At 45.6% G+C, this 18,874-nt stretch overlaps 1 protein-coding gene across 1 annotated transcript; it reads left to right on the top strand.

The window, feature by feature from the left end:
- Positions 1 to 762: 762 nt before the first annotated feature.
- ppp1r14bb (protein phosphatase 1, regulatory (inhibitor) subunit 14Bb) lies at positions 763 to 18,738 on the top strand. Its single transcript, XM_079295718.1, has 4 exons — positions 763 to 1,403; positions 15,566 to 15,649; positions 15,746 to 15,778; positions 15,905 to 18,738. The coding sequence occupies exons 1-4, from the start codon at positions 1,203 to 1,205 to the stop codon at positions 15,971 to 15,973; spliced, it is 387 nt and encodes a 128-aa protein (XP_079151844.1). The 5' UTR covers positions 763 to 1,202; the 3' UTR covers positions 15,974 to 18,738.
- The last annotated feature ends 136 nt before the right edge of the window (positions 18,739 to 18,874 follow it).

The raw sequence follows: 18,874 nt of genomic DNA, 5'->3' as shown, positions 1-18,874 counted from the left end.
TGACAGATGTGAACACCCCCATACACGCTAAAAAGGAGAGAGAGAGGAGACATGAATTAGCTCCCTCTCTTTACCTCCCCCTACACCTCACACTCCTATGATTATTAAAACTCTTCCTATCAACCGGCCCAGCCGGTGTGGGGTTCCCTGCTGTGACAACACAATGGACAGACTGTGAAAGCTCGGGACTGGTTTCCTGTTAATGGAACACTTCCAGTGTAGTTTTCTTTTTCAAATCTCTGTTGAAGCTTTCGGATGAAACGTAAAAGTTCCAAAACTGAACCCAAACTAGAAAATCCAGCTGCTCCAGCTGCTTTCCAGCTGCAGCAGCGCGTGTAACATCAGGAGAGAAAACATTGAGCAAACATGGAATATTTAATCATATTTTGTGTACACTGTAATCTTATCTTTTCATAAACTGTGAAATGTAGGTGTGAAATTTTGTCTGTGTACACTTCACACATTCCAGAGGAGACGAGTGTCTGAACTAGTCAAAGCAGCATCAAATACCATCTCAGGCCCCTAAATTCTAACGAGCAATTTGCGCAAATACTGGAATAGTGAGGAGGGGTCACACGCGACAGTTAAGGGAAAGAGGGGGTGAGAAGGAAACGAGAAACAGGGGGAGTGAAGATGTTTTCAAAGTAGGAAGAGAGAGGGAGAGAGAGAGAGCGAGAGAGGGAGAGAGAGAGAGAGAGAGAGAGCGAGAGAGAGAGAGAGAGAGAGAGAGAGAGAGAGCGAGAGAGAGCGAGAGAGAGCGAGAGAGAGCGAGAGAGAGAGAGGGAGAGAGAGAGAGCGAGAGAGAGAGAGAGAGAGGGAGAGGGGTGTGATTTCTCTTTGTACTGAATGAGGAGTTGAGACCGGCGCTGCTTCTGCTCACCTCTCTCTTTTTTATATAAGCAGAGTTTGCATGCTGTAAATAGCCCAATAAGCCGGTTAACGTTACACTTTACGTTTCACGGTAACCGTCGGTCCCGTTTGTTTTTGTGGAAGCGATTTTTGGACAACAAAAGCATCAGGTCCAACGTTGTTTCTTCGGGGGATTCCAAGTCTCACATTCATCAGTCGGGATTCTTTCCAGTGCGGAAAAGCGAGCGGCCGCGCGTCCACAGACCGCTTCGACTCCTTGCTGTCGCCACTTCCACACTTCCACATATCCGTGGGGGGATTTTTTTAAATTTGTACAACCAAACCGAGCGATCATGGCTGCTGTAACAAGCCCGGAGACGAGCCCTCAACCCCGGGTGTATTTCCAGACGCCGGGCGGCACCACGGAGGAACCGGAGATCCCCGTTCGGAAGCAGGGACGCGTAACCGTCAAATACGATCGTAAGGAGCTGAGGAAGAGACTGAACCTGGAGGAGTGGATTATCAACCAGCTAACGGACCTATACGACTGTGAGGTAAAGACCCGAACAACATAACCGGTCTCACAAAACCCGATCGAACGTATCGATCAGGCGGCTCTGCTAAGTAATAGGGCTCCGTAAATCAGTTGATCAGCTCCGGGGATTGTCCGTCCGTCCAGTCCGAGAGCAAACTGTTGATAAAGAAACAATTACAGGCCCTTTGTCATTGCTTTTGGCCTAGCCTCGCGTGTTCTACAACCTATAGGATCTGGGCCATATGCTAGGATGAGGTAATGAAGATGGCAAACTAGGAGTGAGAGGAAGCTGAACATCAGCTGCAAGAAACAATGAATTCATGTCAGACATTTCTACCAGTCAGAGTCAGATAAAGCCGCTGTGGTTTTACTTCAGTCCCCCTCCACCCACATGCACAGGCTAAATGTAGCTGATACAGCTTTATTACCTGATGAAATAGACAGCCTCTGCTGTTCTCCCTTCTGATTGGCTGGAGCTGTTTTAAAGCACACCTGTGAATTATTTTAATAAAGTCTTAATAGCTTACTGGAAATCATGCTTTTGTCATTAAAGACATTGTTTGGCGGCTGTTTGGGGTGGAACAATTATCATGTTTCTTTTTTTTTTATTATAAAATATGGAAATTTAAAAAATGTGTGGCTGTGTCTTTGGTTACACTGTGGCCCCTGGTGCATGCGGGAAGACATGAGGGCCGTGGTGACGCATGGAGAGCCGCGCAGCTCTAATGTAACCCGGTGGCGGCTGTGGGTGGAGCTGCTGGCGTCGGTAGTTGGTAAACTCATGTCAACTCTACTGAGCTGGCATTGACCCACATTCTATTCCCAGTAGTGCGAGGAATACAATGACACAGGCAGGCGGCTGGAAGACAATTCACACATATTAGCACAAGGTCAGGCTGGTCTTTGGGGATAAAATGTCATTTAACAACAGCCTCTTCTGGCTGTTTCCACGTGTGCACCTGGAAGTCCAAAATGCAATCCACTGACAAACTATAACTTATTGTAACAATATTATTACAAGCCAATGTTAAACAAGAGCGTAAATCAGTTTCCAACCCTCCTGGAGTGCCGAGGAGGGTCAGACACCGATACCTATCTCATGTGAAAACCAGATTGCATCGCACTTTCATTGATGATTTTAACGGCGGTTACTGGGATATCCCGTGACATGAGGATAGTCATAATAAAGTAGCAGGGATACTACAGAGGCTCACGTGCCAGCAGAGGCGATTAAATGGCCTGGAGAGGATTTGAAAATCAATGAGCTGTGATTGTGTGCCAATGATGGCTTCAGAAGCTATGGATTAAAACCTTGCAGAGTAAAAAAAAAGAAAAAAAAGGTAGATTTTCAGGAGAAAGTAGGACTGTGTTCTGGGTAGACAGTGGACAGGGATGAGTATTTCTCTCTCTTAATGAAGATTTTTATTCGTTCACCCATCTCTCATTCACTCCACCTTTCAGTCATGCATGTTTTAATGCACGGATGCTTTATTGTTGTTAATTATCTGGGTTTTTTTGTGGTTTTTATGCCCCACAAATGCATGTTGTCGCCATGACAGTGAGCCTGAGATTGTAATGATTCATTATTGTCAGATCACAGATACAGATGGGACATGTTGATTTAATTCCCATTTTTTTGGCCGCATATCACTCGTTCATCGCGAATGGCGAAGCCTATTTTGTGCTTTTCCATCCACAGTGTTTCCCCCGGCTTTTCATTGTCCCGATCCCGTCTCTGCCTCGGCTGTGATAGACAACAAAGAGATTAATTTACAGTCGGTTGGCTGATGGAGACACATTGGGCTCATTTAGACGAGATGGGGAGCACGTGCTGCTAAACAGTGTAACTGGAGAGGCAGCTTGAGGGAGCAGAGTGGGAGAACCCTGTTCGATGTCACAAGACATGGAGAGATATGTTACTCCTCTTCTTCCACCTCCCTGTGTCCCTCTTTTTTTAACCTTTCACTCCTTTTCCTGCCGTGTCCGTCTTTTTGTTCTGATTCATGCCGTATTCCACATTGTCATTCCCGCCCCCTTCATTATTTCCCCTCTCTCTATTTCTCTCCTGTCTTGGATGCTTATTTCTTCGAATAATAAAACCGGCATGGAGTTTCTTCAACAGGGAATTCATAATGAGCTATTTTCCCCACTCATATAATTCCTTTAAAACATGCTACAAGCAGTCATTCCTGCCAGACAGCTTGTCAGATATTCATCCAGCAGCTCAGTCCGTCTATCAGTCACAGTCGCTGTGGGTAATAGTGAGGAGCCAAGCCTTGATATGGCTCCATGGCAACGAGGCTTCAATGTTTACGTTGGTTAACCACACAGTGGGAAAAGAAAGGTTGTGTCCATTTGGTGGAAGAAAAGCTTGGTGAAATTATCATTTCCCAAAAGCCCCCGTTTTCATTCTTTTCTTTCAATGCAGGATTATAATTCGAGCCATTCAGTCATTATATTAGCAGGGCCTTTGTCAATTCCTGCAGTCGGGTGTTAATGTGGCATTTGCATTGCTGATGAAACACACCTGGTTTCGACAGGCTGCTCAGTGATAGTGAAGGGGTGGCTTGAGTTCATCTGATATAGCGCTCTGGGGGTAATTTAGACAACAAAGGGTGGGAACCGCACCGCAATAGAGCCTCCAAATCCTCCAATTCCCACTCATCGCACAGGTTATGTTAGAAACCCAACTGTAAACTGTATTAGGTGGAAAACATAAACACTGAACCGCCAGGAAGTGTTTGGATTGAAGGGCGTTAGGGTGTTTCTTTAAGGTTAACTGCCTTTTACGCCGTCTTTGTTGTTGTTGCGCCTCCAATCTGGCTCTGTATGCAAGGTGCTAAGTGACTTCAGGGACACTCTAGGCCTAGGGACAGAGAAAGTGTGTGTGTGTGTGTGTGTGTGTGTGTGTGTGGGGGGGGGGGGGTTACACTCGTGTCCACAACGCCACTCCTTTTTTTTTTAAATGATAGAATTTCACACCAGCCCTCGCATCATTTCCATGGCAACTGTGCTGTTATAATCTGAATTTGTCAGTAAAGACTCGCACTGCCTCAGTTTGCGTTGTTGTTTTTGCAGCCAGTACTCTGGAGCTGACCAGTAGCTACATAGTTAACAGTGGGGCGAGTGGGCGGTCCAATCCCCAAACTCTAGGGCCCTACGTGGCCACACACACACACACACACATAAACACAGATGGGGATACGAGTGAGAACAGAGGCAGGATTGGTGAACAGGAATGCAATAAAGGGGGAAGAGAAGGAAAAACAACTGGAGGGGATGGCAAGAGGAGAAGGAAAAAGTATCGGAGGAGGCAGGGATTTCGGAGTGTTCTTCTAACACGTGTCCTCTGGCACTGCTGTGATATAACAGGAGTGCTCATAAAGTCCCTTTCTTTTTTGACTGTGCTGAAAACAATCCAGTGACTTCTGACTTTTTTCAATCTGCAACAACACACAATGAAATAGAGCAATAAGAAAACACGACATGCTCATCCTGGCATGTTTGTTTCAGTCAGTCATTCCGGTTGACGGCCACAAATGCACAAAAACACACACCACATTTGCTTAAACCTCACACGTAAAGGTCTGAATACCAATCAGCATTACCCTGTTGCACTCGGTGTGCGTAAGAGGGCGACTACAAAGAGCGGTTGTTACACAGCGGGAGTGAAAGACTCCAGTGTGTCTTTGTAAACCCCCCCCCCCCCCCACACACACACACACACAGACACGGACATGCACACATCGTGTTAATAGCTTACATGTGGTTCTACGTACTGAACAGTCCTTTTCCTGTTTGATGTGGGGGGGGGTGAGTCAGCATGTACTGTAGGCTGACCCACTCACTGACCATGTGAGCCTTTTTTCTGAGATGCGGAGTGACGAAATCAACCGTGATGGAGACCAAGCGTGCATTTTGGTGAGAGTGTGAGCAAGATCGGAAGCGCCAGGCGAGCGGAGGCCTGGATGAAGAGAGAGAGAGAGAGAGAGAGAGAGAGAGAGAGAGAGAGAGAGAGAGAGAGAGAGAGAGAGAGAGAGATGTGAGTCATCCAGCGGAATGGTTATGCATGTTATCAAAGGAAGTGTGTGAGAGTCATAAACACATGGTTCATAGGAACATCATAGACAACATTAGCACACAACTTTCCCCAAAAAGTGTAATCAATGCACACCTGTTGATTCACACACTCACTCTCTCACTCACACACACACACACACACCAAATTCGCACAATCACTTTGAAGAGTTAAAGGAATGTAATCAACACACTTGTGGGGGACATGTCTGTCAGCCAAGTTGTCTTTTTGTACCTCAGGTTGTCAAAATACTCCGTAGTGGGTCATTTCTTTCAGCGCAGTGTTTAAACATCCTTTTAACAAAATGGCCTGCTTCAATTCCAAGAAAGCAACAGATCATGCTCGTCGCCTGTCCCTCATCATTTATTCCAGTGCGTAAGCACGGACGGTAAACAATAAGCGAGCACCCACTGACATATTGTGAATATCTTTGCGTCGACGTGACTTTTTCCGATTCTTTTGCTGTTGCCGTCCGCCTCTCTGTTGTTTGTCACAACCCTTTCGGCCCATGTGCTCCGTCACGTGTCAGCCAGCGTGGCCCGCTCATCCAGTGCTGATCGTCTGACACCTTTGTTGTGGGACAGTTTACAGACTCGAGAGCCAGTTATTCATACACATCTTCCTGCTTAAACAGCTGTGTGTGTATCGTGTGTGCACATTTAACAGCCGTCCAGTAAATACTCAAGCCGTTAAGTTCTTTGTTTCCATAAATATGACTGTGATGTGTTACAGACCCCTTTTGCTCTCCTGCTTCTTATTTTCAAGCAGCTGCAATGCCGTTTCAGACAAGCACTGTTCTCGGTCCTAACCAGAGTGCTGTTCACTGTCCCTTCATGCATTTGAAGACTGTACAAATGCTTTTGATAGCCGTCCTGTGAAAGCTCCCGCACCCCGAGGATGTTTTTTAAAGTGAGAATGGGTACAATGGTGACATCGTTTGGTACACAGGCCAGTGTTCTTACTATACGTGGCTCCAGGGTGTTGTAGCTGTAATAATGCTTTTAAATGAGATGAATATGAGGTTTTTGGTTGTTTTATTTTAGTTTTATTCGCCTGAATGCAGAGACCATGTTGAAATAATAAAAGAAAAGCCATTGTCCCGATATGCAGCAGTTGCAACAAGAGTTGGCAGCAGCTTTGGTCTGGAGTCGTTATAATCGTGAAGTGTCTTTGTAAGTAAAGCCAACTGCCTGCAGGTTGGGTGAGGTAAGATCCACTCGGGAGGGTATTTTAGTCCCACGAGGTGCAGTAGAGCCAGTTGAGCTGTTGGTTAACTGCAGGGAAGCATGTGTCAGTCTATGGCTTTAGTTACTGTCTCTACCTCATTGTAAGCCAATAACAGACTGTACAGTAGCTGCGCACAATGTCTGTCCTGTTAATACCGTATTCAGAGAAGTTGATGGGTCTTTGGTCAGATTGGTTGTTCAGGGCTGTGGCACTCGGTTAGCAGACGCCGATTGTTAGGACGGAGCACCGGTGGCATGTTGGCCTCGTATGTCCGCCATGATGTCACCGCCGCGTGAAACCGAACTTGGTTATCGCAACGTGGAAGTCATGTGACGGGATTCTCGTGCGATTAATAAAAGTGCTCTGGTTTGAAATGTCCTTGGGAAGAAACGGATGGATGAGAGATGTGTGGACAGATGGACAGACAGCTGGGAGGCAGACAGACACATAATTAAATTCAAATTATATTTTTAATAGATTGGCAATAGAGATGACAGTCAAACTGATGAATGGAGGAGGAGGAATACGGTCCCTTCTGTTATTTACCATAACATATTAAAATAATGATTGATGTGGTTTGATATTGTTTAGTATCAAAACTCGTATTTTAGCTTTCCACACTCATCGTTTGCTCCATGTGTGACACACAAAACTTTGAGACACAAGTTTATTTAAAGTTGCATTTCATTGAGAAGAAAGGAACAACTGACCATGTTTGGGCAAATAGTCTGATGAAGAAATGACTGAGTCATCAGGGAGGGAGTCAGGCTTTTACTCACTCACTCACACACACTCTCATTATGTTGGAATTAAGAGCATTAAATGAACAAATCAAGTGCCATGAAATCCTAAAAAACAGTTTGATCCTGCTACTGAACAGACTTCAGAGAATAAATGATTTGCCTAAAAGAATAAATCAGTTCGTGAAAGAAATGAATGACGATGTTGGGACATCCACTTTATTATCAGGGTTGTTGTTGCTTCAGACCATGTCATGTCATGTCTCTTTGTCTTGTTTTTGTTTCGACGTGATAATCTGCCGGAATAATCTGTAACTGACCCAATATGGAATTCAGCCGAAGCCTTTACTTATTAGCGTGTCGCCAGTGTTCAAGAAGTCAGAGGTTGTGTTGCTGATCGATCTGTATGAAAGCATTGTAACGTTGTCTCATCCCTGTAGTCTCAATAGTGGCAAGAAACATCTCAGCAAAGCGGGTGAAAATAAACGGACGAAGTATTTCAATAGAACTTGAACTGTAGCGCGTTAGGATTGCCAAACACTCCTGCCTGAAACTACCAGAATGACATCATAAATCATTCAATGAGCAAAGTGTTGGGCCCCTTTCATTGTCTTAGTAGTGTTTGCCAAGAGTGACATAATAATAATCTGCTGTAATCCTTAGTATGCGCTCTTAATCTAATCTGCACGTAATCTCATGTTTCAGTCCAATTGTAGTGGTCATGGCTTGTAGAGGAGGTGTGTGTGTGTCTGTGTGGCCTTTCTGCATGTTGAGTTTTTTTTATTTTTACTTGTTTGCTCTCATGGTAATTAACAATTGATGGTAAAACTGGAAAAATCAATTCAGAGCACCTCAGGCTACTTATCTTTCTCCAGTGTTCCCAAGATGCACACGCACACACACACACACACACACACACACACACACGTCGATATCAGTCGGCGTGTGAGTTTGTGGAGCGCCGTCATCTCAGAAATCGCAGAAAGGACAGGCTCAAGAGGAGACGTGGAGGGTGCAAGTGGGCAATTGAGATGCTGCCTGGATCACGTATTTCAGACGAATGCACGAGGCATCTTGTAATTGGAGTGCGCTGAAGAGAGAGAGAGAGAGAGAGAGAGAGAGAGAGAGAGAGAGAGAGAGATGTTTTGAGTGAGGAAAGCTGCATTGGTTTATGCTTCACTATAGCTTCACTACTAATACTACGCTTATGCTGTGTTAAACAGCAAATGGACAACCATTTTTTTGCTCATTTGGGGGAAAATTGGGCAGCAGCGGCAGCGGCAATCTGTTGCCCTGCCGGCACCGCCCAGTACAAGTCTTCCCGAGGCTGGTTGTGACCCCGAGGGACCAGCCGGAGTGTTTTCCCCGGGCAGGCTGCAGCACAGACATGTCCAGTCAACACACACTGAGCCACTGAGGCATACAGTCGGGCCAAGCAAGCCCGTGTGCGATTCATTCAACCGTACTGCGAGCAGATAGGACTTGAGGCAGCTTTTGGAGGGACTAAGGTTGGATGAGATCGATTTTTAGCAATATGGATGTGTGTGTGTGGATGTGTGTGTGCGCTCTGGCGCCTAAGCATGATCCATGTCTATTAGCAGCTCTAGCTTTAGCTAACCATTTTCTTCTTTACAAGATATATTTATATCTTTCAACTCTACTAATGCTAAATACAGTATTGATGATATTGTTGCCTAATTACAGTGTAAGAACGACTGAAACTCCCGCGCTTGCGTCTTAACTACAGTTATGAATGTTTTCCTGGCAGCAGATAAAAGTTGCGTTCTGTGCACTTGGAGCCTGTTTGGTTTGGCTCTCTCCTGTCAGAAGCAACACACACACACACACACACACGATGGCATGCCCACATCCCTACCACCAGACTCGGGTTCCCTTTACTTTACATGAGAGAGCCGTCAGATAGCAGGAAGGCTGCCGAGTCCGAACACATGGAGGCTCTGGATGTGCTCAATGAGGGACATGTTTTTAAGAGAACTAAAACATTTAGGAGCTACTTCCACAGAGGTGCATGTAGAGTTAAAATATATATATATATCTATGACGGATAAAACAATTAAGCTGTATTCACTGGTCTCCATCCTGGTTGCAAGCAGGCTGAAGCGGTTCGTTCAGTTCGACTGTTTCGCCAGCGGCTCTTTCTCTTTTGTTTTTCTTAAGATTCAAAACAGGACATCGTATTCTTCCTGGGAGGAAGTACATTCAACTGATTTGCAGCGCAATCGAGATGACGATCAGCCACACAGACACACAAACGAATGGTGCACAATAACACACCCATGTGCCGTTACATGCCCACTGCAGACTGGAGTAAGTACATGGCATTGTATTGATTCTGGATTGTTGTAGTTTATGGTTTATGGCTGTGTGTAAAGGCCACATATTCATTTAAGCACCACTTACATTAATTGCACACACACATTCCGTCAACTCCGTCCTCAACGGATTCTGTTAACTCTCACCACACACACACACACACTGTCAGCCGGCCACTTCCCACAGATATCGCTCTACCTCCCCTCCCCCTCGCTATCTCCCAAGGCCACGGGGCCTGACAGGAAGTCGCTGTGCGTGCTGGTGTTTTTAACCCCTTCTTCGCATCAAGAGAAGAACAGATCCTATCTTATGTTCTGGGGGTCACACGTTTGTGTGAGCCAATCTGCTTCTGGGGGGGGAAGGAAAAGGACGTGTTGGAGAGGGAGAGCCAACAATGTCTGTTGTTCAAAGAGCTGCAGAGTCCTGATAAGCAATCGGGTGAGGGAGACAGAAAGAAGATGGAAAGCAGCAGGCGACGACTGACACAATGCATCCCGAATCCCCACACCCTTGTCGAAACCCTCTGTGACGCCATCGCTCTCATTTCCTCTCTCGTGTTCTCCCGTAAGTGGCCCGCAGCAAGGTCCAAACGCTGTGAATGGCTCTGGTGCAGAGTGATTTGTAGGAGAGCAGTGAGCGGTGATGCCAACCAGACAGGAAGGGCATCAAAGGAGACCTGAAGATAAAGGGACAGAGGGGGAGAGCATGACAGGAAGTGGGTTCGAGCCCAGTATTTTTCCACTATTGCCATGCTGGGTTTTATCCCGTGTGTGTGTGTGTGTGTGTGTTCATCAGATGATGGAAGACCAAATTAGATCAGTCCCAAGGGTGTCATGAATTACCACCTTGAGATGGCTTGCAGGCAAATGTATGGCTCAGTTTCAACTTTAAATATTTGTTGTTATTTTGACAATGAAGGGGTTTGGCACCTTCTGTAGGGTCCTTTATTTCTGAATCACATTCGTATTGCCTGCAGATATTTGCACATTATCGATCAGCACATCCTTAACTTCTCCACAGTCTTAAGTTCGGGAAAGGAAGATAAACAATGACAAATAAATCACAAAATGCCTCCGTCCTTTCGTTTAAATCTTTCAGCTCCATTTGTTGCTGTGACTTTTATCCCTGATAATAATTTGTGGCTCAATCCATCGGTGTTTACTGAAGAAACAGGCCTGAGCACGCATACGACGTGTGAATTTGAAGGTGTGCTTATCGGCTCATCTGAGAGGCTCTGCACCCTGAGTCAAATATAATTATGTGAATCTTTGCAGAAGCACGTTGTATCCAGAAGCCAATCTTTTTGAACCTGAGCAATGCACGGATATGTTTTTTTTTTTTTATGTGGGTTAAACAGGACCACACTTATCCTTAGCATTGCACGCTGTTCTGCTACTATCTCTTCTCTTCCGGTTATCTCTTTTTTCCACCGGCCTTCAGCCACACTTCTGTTTCACCCTCCTCCTTTGTTCTCTCAACCCGAGAGAGCCCAAAAACACACACCGACAGCCAAACCATCTCAGCTATGCCTGTGCTCACACCGCCTGCAGAGTGGTCGTGTGAATCTGCAACTCGTCATTGTCGGCGTTCGCACATATTTTGTACCTGTGTCGCGGTGCCAAGTCGACCAGCGTGGGGTAATAGATTTAATGGACTCGCTCACCCACTCCGTTATGCAAACACGTCGAAACACTCAGCAAAAGCACTCTCCTGCTTGGACTGACCTCGATACGGTCAACACAGAGTGGATAGAATTGGAAAGGAGAGGCACATGGTGTTAGCGTAGCATGTCATTTATTAGTGTAAATTAGTTCCATGTAGATCGCACGTCAGCCTTAGTCAATAAAGCGGATTAGCAAGTAAAGATCATAAAAGTAGGAGTAAATGTGTCATAAAGGAGTCTGGTTCATTCAGTCAAAACAAACTTGGAGTAAGTGGCGACATTGTTCGGCGCCACGCGGCCTACTTTTCCTACTCCATCCTCCTTCCTCCAGCCTGCCTGCTCCAGCCATCGCTTCCCTCTGTCTCTAACCTCCTTGCCCCCCCCCCCATATCCTTCATCCCTGCATTCATCTCTGATTTGAAGCCAGAGTCCTGTGAAATCAAATCAGTCTAAAATAAAAGCCGTTGCCACGTGACGTCTCGTTCATCACTTCCCTTTCCAGAGATATTTACAGAAGCCACGATGGGCCTTTTTGCTGTACATACGAGGGCACTGACCTACTTGTGTGTGTGTAGCTTGTTTTGTCCTGCGAGGAAGCTGTATCTGGTATTTGGAATCGTATTCGCAAGCTTGTCAGGAAGAGACTAATTAAATTCAAGGACCACAATAAAAATTGGGTCTGCATGCTAGTTTGTTTCTCAGAGGACGCTAGTGGTTCAGACTGAAAAGGGCAGACATCTTGCTGACATGCAACATCAACAGAAGCACGAGGGGAGTGCTCAACGCGACGGGATGGAGCTGTGAACATGTTATTCACGATATAGTCACACTCAGAAGTCAAACATCACAGTCACGGCTTTAAATACGCGTGGGAATTATAATAAGAGGAATGGATTATTCATTGGTGATCCTTCATAGGGACAAACTCATGAATAGACCCTTTTACAGCCGACCTCACTATAAATATGCGACCGCATGTTGGCAACTGGACGTAGCGTTGTCGCCCCCAGTCATCCACACGAGACAGCAAGCTTTAAACGTTGAATTGAAAAGCGTTACCAGCATCAAAATGTCTGGTTGTTGCATGTTTTGGGGGATTTAGAATTGATATTCCAACAGCGGACTCCCGTTCTACAAAATTCCGACAGGCTCCCGGCCGCTTCAGAGCAACAGGTGTTGCAGTTTATTGAGCGACCGTGCTTACCTACGTGTTCTTTTCGTGTTTTCAACAGCTGCCGTCACTTCGCGCAACCACGGACACATTCGGCGGAGAGCCACCAGTTGACATGGTCGCTCGCTAAAATGCCATTTTCCTCCAGAGCTATTCTACATGTTGACTTCCACTGGACTGTTGACAGGCTCATGTTTGTGGGTCAATAAAGTCAAAACTCTGAGTCCATGTCCTTCTGTACCACGGATAATGTAATTGGAAGCATCTAGTGACTTGCTTGCTCGTGATTTCTCGCTGGTGTAACGTTTGCCCACTATATGCTCATGTCGTCTACCCACTCGCACTCTTCCGTACTTCATCGTTGTTTACAAACAGAAGTCATTTCCTGTGGAAGATCATTCCTCCAGTAAACTTGAACGAGATGTGCAATCTTGTAGAGGTGCTGAAGAAGTCTCCTGGTTGATTTGCCTCTTTTGAATAGTTCCACACTGCGCTGCTTTGTTCGCCGTCCTGCGGCGTGTGCCAATACCTTGTAGGCACCTTTCAGTCCAGATCACATCTGCGGCCAACAGTAAAACCCCCTCCAGACTCCAGACTAGTCCAGTCAGTCAGTCTGGAGGATTGTTTTGGGAATCCTCCCTCGTGATTCCCTGCTTTCTTTGTGTCTCCTCTCTGAAGCCTGTCTTCCGGCCTTTTTCAAAATCCCTCCCTCCCTGCTCTCCCTGCTCTCCCCCTCAGCTGCTCCCTCTTCTCGATATGCTCCTTAACCTCTTACCTTCCTTCCTCTTTCCGTTCCCTTCCCCCCCTTTCAGATTTAACAGAGCGTCTCTCAAATTATTTCCAAGTAGCTGTAGCAAATGGAAGTGTGTCGCTTACGCTTTTCAGGAGCAATCCGTGCGTTACATTTACCTTGAGACTACGTCGAGGAGACAGAGTAGAACTACACTGCTGTTAATGTCAGAAATGAATTGTTCGGGAGTTAAAAATAATGTCGATTTATTCTTTTATCTTGAATGCGCGGTTCCTTATCTATTCGTTTCCTTTGTGTTCTCGCCTTTCTCACGTTGTCTGTCGTAGCTTTCTTTACTAGCCGCACATGGAGCCCACATGTGCAGATCAGTCTTTGTGTCAGACTTCACTCCCTGTGTGTGTGTGTGTGTGTGTGTGTGTTAGCAACATACATAGCCAGTATGTCTGCAGTGTAAGAATTCGTGCACCTTTGTGTCCGTCTTTCAGAGCTTAAATTTGGAAATTCTGTAAGAGACCAGCTTGTGTCTGTGTGTGAAAGAGTGTTAATAGTGCACCATGTGTGTGTGTGTGTCAGTATTTTTGCACTTTTTTGCCGGCGTTGCTGGTTTCAGCTTGTGTGTAATGTCAACCTGGGTGTGTGTGTGTGTGTGTGCGTTTCTCTGCTGACAGTAAGTCTGGTTGTCACCTCCAGTCTATCTCACACACACACAGGCTGTCCTGCTCAGAACTAAATCCTCATACCCCGCCTTTTACACACACACACACACACACACACACACACACACACACACACACACACACACACACACACACACACACACACACACACACACACACACACACTTATTAATGCTAATTTTATAATTCTTTAATCCATGTGTGTGTGTAACAGAAAGGATGTGTGTGATGTTAAGGGGGGAAAAAAAAGTGCCATTTGGTAAATGTGACACACAAATGTGCACACACAGCATGCTGTGCCTGCCTGTCTGTGAGAGTGTGTGTGTGTGTGTGTGTGTGTGTGTGTGTGTGTGTGTGTGTGTGTGTGTGTGTGTGTGTGTGTGTTGGAGTAGGGGGCAGTTGGGCAGGTGCAGAGACAGCTGGTGTGGGCAACTCTAACCGAGGGGGAGGACGAGAGATTCCTAGAGAATGACATGAATATAGGGTAGCAACTGAGCTGCAAAAGAGGGGGAAACGAGTGTTTGTACGAGAGTGTGTGTGTGTGTGTGTGTGTGTTGCTGCCAGTGGTGAACCGCTTTGATAGCACACACTGAGCTAGTGTGCTTGAGTGGCACAGATGGAGAAAGAGAGGGAGACCAGTGAAGCACTTTCCATGGAGCGACTGATTAATGAGAAGAAAAAGTATTGATTAGCCTCGTGGCGAGAAAGGGAAAGAAAGGAACGAAGATGAACTCACAGCGAACTCAGTTTCTACTTTCACTCATTTACTGAGCCGAACATCTCTGAGCTAGAAGGCAAGAGTGCTCTTAACCTCCTTATTAGAGGGCAGCTTATCAGTATCAGGCCTTAATTGCGTTTGCTTGAATTAAAAGTCTGCATTTTCATTTGTTTCAAATTGAATTACAAGCCACATTATTTTGAGGGGGATAAAGTTGTTCTCTAACTTTCCCTGCAGTTTCTAAACATCAACGCTGATTCAAAGGAGCCAATTCTAAGATCTGCAGCGGCGTCTTTTCTCTTTAGACGGGACAGTCAGCAGTTTACGGGCCAGCTTCCAGCAATGCACTCGCTGCAGATATGAGCTGGCGTCAAAGCAATGCTTCCACGATTCCAAAACACAGGCTGACATTTGACATTGATTTGTCGACTGTGCGATAAGCGAAAGTGTTTCACTTGCTGATACTTGTGTGTAAATGAATGCACACACAGAGTTGAGTGTGTGAGTATTGGACATATATACACACACGTTTGTGCTCTTCTGCTGTCTTCACTGTTACCTGTTCATGTTTCCGTCTCCTTGCCTGTTTCTTTGTCTCTCTTCTGTCCCCCGTGTGCAATGCTACGAGGTGGACGGACGGCGCCCTCTAGTGTTCACATGCAGCCGGACAGAAATGCCAGTGGCATTGCAGACAGCCGCATGACATAAACACAGGGAAAGAAACCCTCATCAACCGTTCTATTCTTAGCCCATGTCCAATGAAAAGAGGTTGACTGATGGGTGTGTCTTAACTTTTACTCAACTTCATGCCACGTGCTACAGGAGGAGGCCATCCCAGAGCTGGAGATAGATGTGGATGAGCTGCTGGATATGCCCAGTGACGTTGAGCGGGGAGCCAGGGTCAAGGTAAGGAAACCAACATGCTTATGTCAAAGCGTGCAAGGACACCCACCCACGCAAAAGACAAGATACATATTCAGACTGTCTTTTATCGTTTTACAGGACTTACTGGTTGAGTGTTTTAAACCTACTGAGGTAAGATTTTTTTATCTCTCTTCCATCCTCCTACCCGCTGACACTTCACCCCCAGATTAACGCACTGTGCATTTTTTGTATTTCAGAATTCCCCTCATGTGTTTTGTCCCTCCTGTCTCCCCGTAGGTCTTCGTCTCAGAGCTGCTCGACAAGATCCGAGGGATGCAGAAGCTCTCCACGCCTCAGAAGAAATGATGGCGTCCTTCCTCTTCCTCCCACATCCCCCCTCCACCTCAGCCCTCACCTCTCGTCTTCCTACTGTGCTTTCCATCTTAATATCAGTTGTTTTCTTACATTGAGTATTTTCATGAAATACTTCAACTAAACCTTGTTTCCTCTTTTTTCGATACACCCTCCGCTCTAAACCCCCGTTCCTGTTATTCCCCCTCCTTGCCTGGTTCCGGCCTCCATAGTTCGCTTTTACCCTTCAGCGAAGAAGAAGAAGAAGTAAAGAATGCATAATAGCAAGCAGGGGAAAACAACAAGTGAGTCATTGGTCTTTATCCAGGCACTCTCCTTCTGTCTCTTTTTCCACTCCTGCTCCTCCTTCGCCCTTTGTTTGGCTTCACTCCTCTTCCTCATTCCGCCCTCGTACCACCCTCCATCTGTCTGAGGAGGAAGAGAAGAGGAGCAGAGACGAGACGAGACCCATAATTACCGAGAGATGGGCGGCCGCGAGGTGGGAAGAGGAATGAGAGTCTGCAACAGCCAAGAGAAGGGTGGAAGGGTGAACGGCGGAGTTGGAAACAGCCAATCAGCTTGGAGCAGGGCCTAATCATTGCGTTTGTCTCGACCAATGAGATTCCTTATTTGTGAGGGGGTTATTAAACTTGTCCAGCTACCAACCACGGTTCTTTTGATACTTTCTAGTTCAGTTTGAGGGCACGGGGATATTCACTTGACTTTAGTTTTTCTGTAACTTTTTTTTGTTGGGGGCGGGTCAGTACAGTCGGAGACATTTGCTACAGTGGTGCATTTAAAGACTGTCCTTTTTTGTATGTGTGTGTGTTTGTATGTCATTTTGGTAAGAAAATCTGAACCTCTGACCACGAAGAATAATGTGTGCTACATCTTTAGTCCAACAAAGGAAAATTTGATCCCTGGAATTAGCGGTTGAATCTTAAAATAAATAGTATGTTTGTCTTTCCTCAAATGCGTAGTGCAGAGTCGTAAGAGCGGCTCTTTAGAAGCCTACGCTGTCCAGCCTGCACAGGCAGACGTCTGTGTGTTGCTACATGCTACGTGCGCGTGTTGCTACATAATGTACAGCAACATTCATAATAGGAGTGTTTTTCCTGGCCTGTATATTCTGCTGTTCTGTTTGACAATTCAGATTTTTAGTGTAGGACTGGTTCCTGTTTTGTTTTTTTTGGATGCATTTTGTCACACACACACACACACACACACACACTGACAGTCCGACAAGGGGACCCAGAACAAAGCTGCCTTTTCTTGTTTCATAGCCCCTTTCTATGGCAGACGTCATTTCAGAGCAGTCGCACGTGGGAACTGAAAATGTCTTTGGAGCTCCGTGTTGGTGGCAAGACTTTGTAATGTCCTCTGCCTGTCAGTAGACCCACCAATGAGATGTCTGAATGGGAGGGATTGAGGCCACTGTTTTACATTGAAGCTGTCTAAAAGCATTCACCCTTCCTTTTTCTTCTTTCTTTCTCTCACTCACACACACACACACACACACAGGCCACCCTTGGGGGCGGAGAAAACGGAAACGTATTAGAAAACACAGCTGCCTCTCACGCAGATGTGCGCACACACACACACCAAGTGCTGAGAGAGAAAGGGGGAGAGTGGAGAGAGAGAGAGAGACAGGTCCGTTGCTGTCACAAGATCTGTTTCCCTGCCAATCATCTCTGAGAATAAGCCATCTGTGTCTCATCCCGAGCCAATCGGATGAGAGACTGAAGCCAGCCGGCCTATTGGAGAAGCAAAAGCATTTGCTGCGAGTCCTGTGACCAATTGTGAACACCTGCGGTGGCAGCAGACCTCCGCTGTCCGTCTCCTTCTCTGTGACTGCCAACACACACACACACACACACACTGGTCCATTTCTATCTTGCTGCTCTGTCATTACTCCCCGGCATCCCCTCTTTCCTCCTCCTCCCACCCATTTCCATCCCTTTTGTCCACCCTCCCTCCACCCTTTCTTCAGTTTACTTCCTTTTTGGTTTTTTTAAAACAGATGTTGCCTTAGGTATTATTTATGTTACACAAACCAAATAAACGGGAGACATTCATTTTTAAAAAGGTTACGCAAACTGCTAAACGCGCGCGTTACCGAGCGTGTGGAGAACCTTGGATTTTCTGTCGCTCCTTTTCTTTCGTTTTTGAAAAACAAAATGGGATTGTTGTTTTTTTGTGGGTTCTTTTTTTTTTAGAAGTGAGTGTTTAATACTTAGGCCTTGATACAGTGATTTTGATTCGATAAAACAATGTTCTTTACATTTACCATTTGAATACTGGTCTGTTTTTATTGTGATCATGACACTTCTTGATGCCCCGGCCTTGGATTACCACGTAGTAGAACAAAAAATCCATTCAGATACATTTTGGTGCGATTGCTTTTGCCCTCCTGGTGGGGTTTCCAAACCGTTGGCTTTTTTTGGAGGCATCGGATTGTACCAGGCAAGCTCAATCAGTAGGTGAATTTGAGTGGATTTTAATTCCTAAATCCGGGTTTGGATTATATCTTCTTAGACTGTTATTGAGAAGTCTGGTTTTTTTTTTACTGTTGGGGAAAATTGCAAAAAATATATATTCCGATTATCATAATTGAGGCTAAATACAAGAGCTAAACCATGCAGATTGAAGGAGCGGAGATGTTTTTTGGACAATGATTAGATTAAACCAACAAACAAATGTAGCAATATCAACAACAGGTCTTGTGTTTGCCCAATTTTGTTACACTTTTATGCAACTTTAATAAAAACATGTAAAATGGACTTGTTTGTCTTTGTTTATCGTTTGTCAATTCTCTGATTCAGAAAACCCAGAGAGCTGATACAGATGATTGACAGTATATTAGCTTGTATTTAGTTCAATCAAGCCTCTAAATTTGATGTTCGTTAGTGCGTGCTT

This window comes from Melanostigma gelatinosum (assembly GCF_949748355.1).
Source record: "Melanostigma gelatinosum genome assembly, chromosome: 23".
Taxonomy (NCBI): Eukaryota; Metazoa; Chordata; class Actinopteri; order Perciformes; family Zoarcidae; genus Melanostigma; species Melanostigma gelatinosum.
The sequence above is the reverse complement of the archived record's forward strand: the minus strand, read 5'-3'. Positions and strand labels throughout refer to the sequence as shown.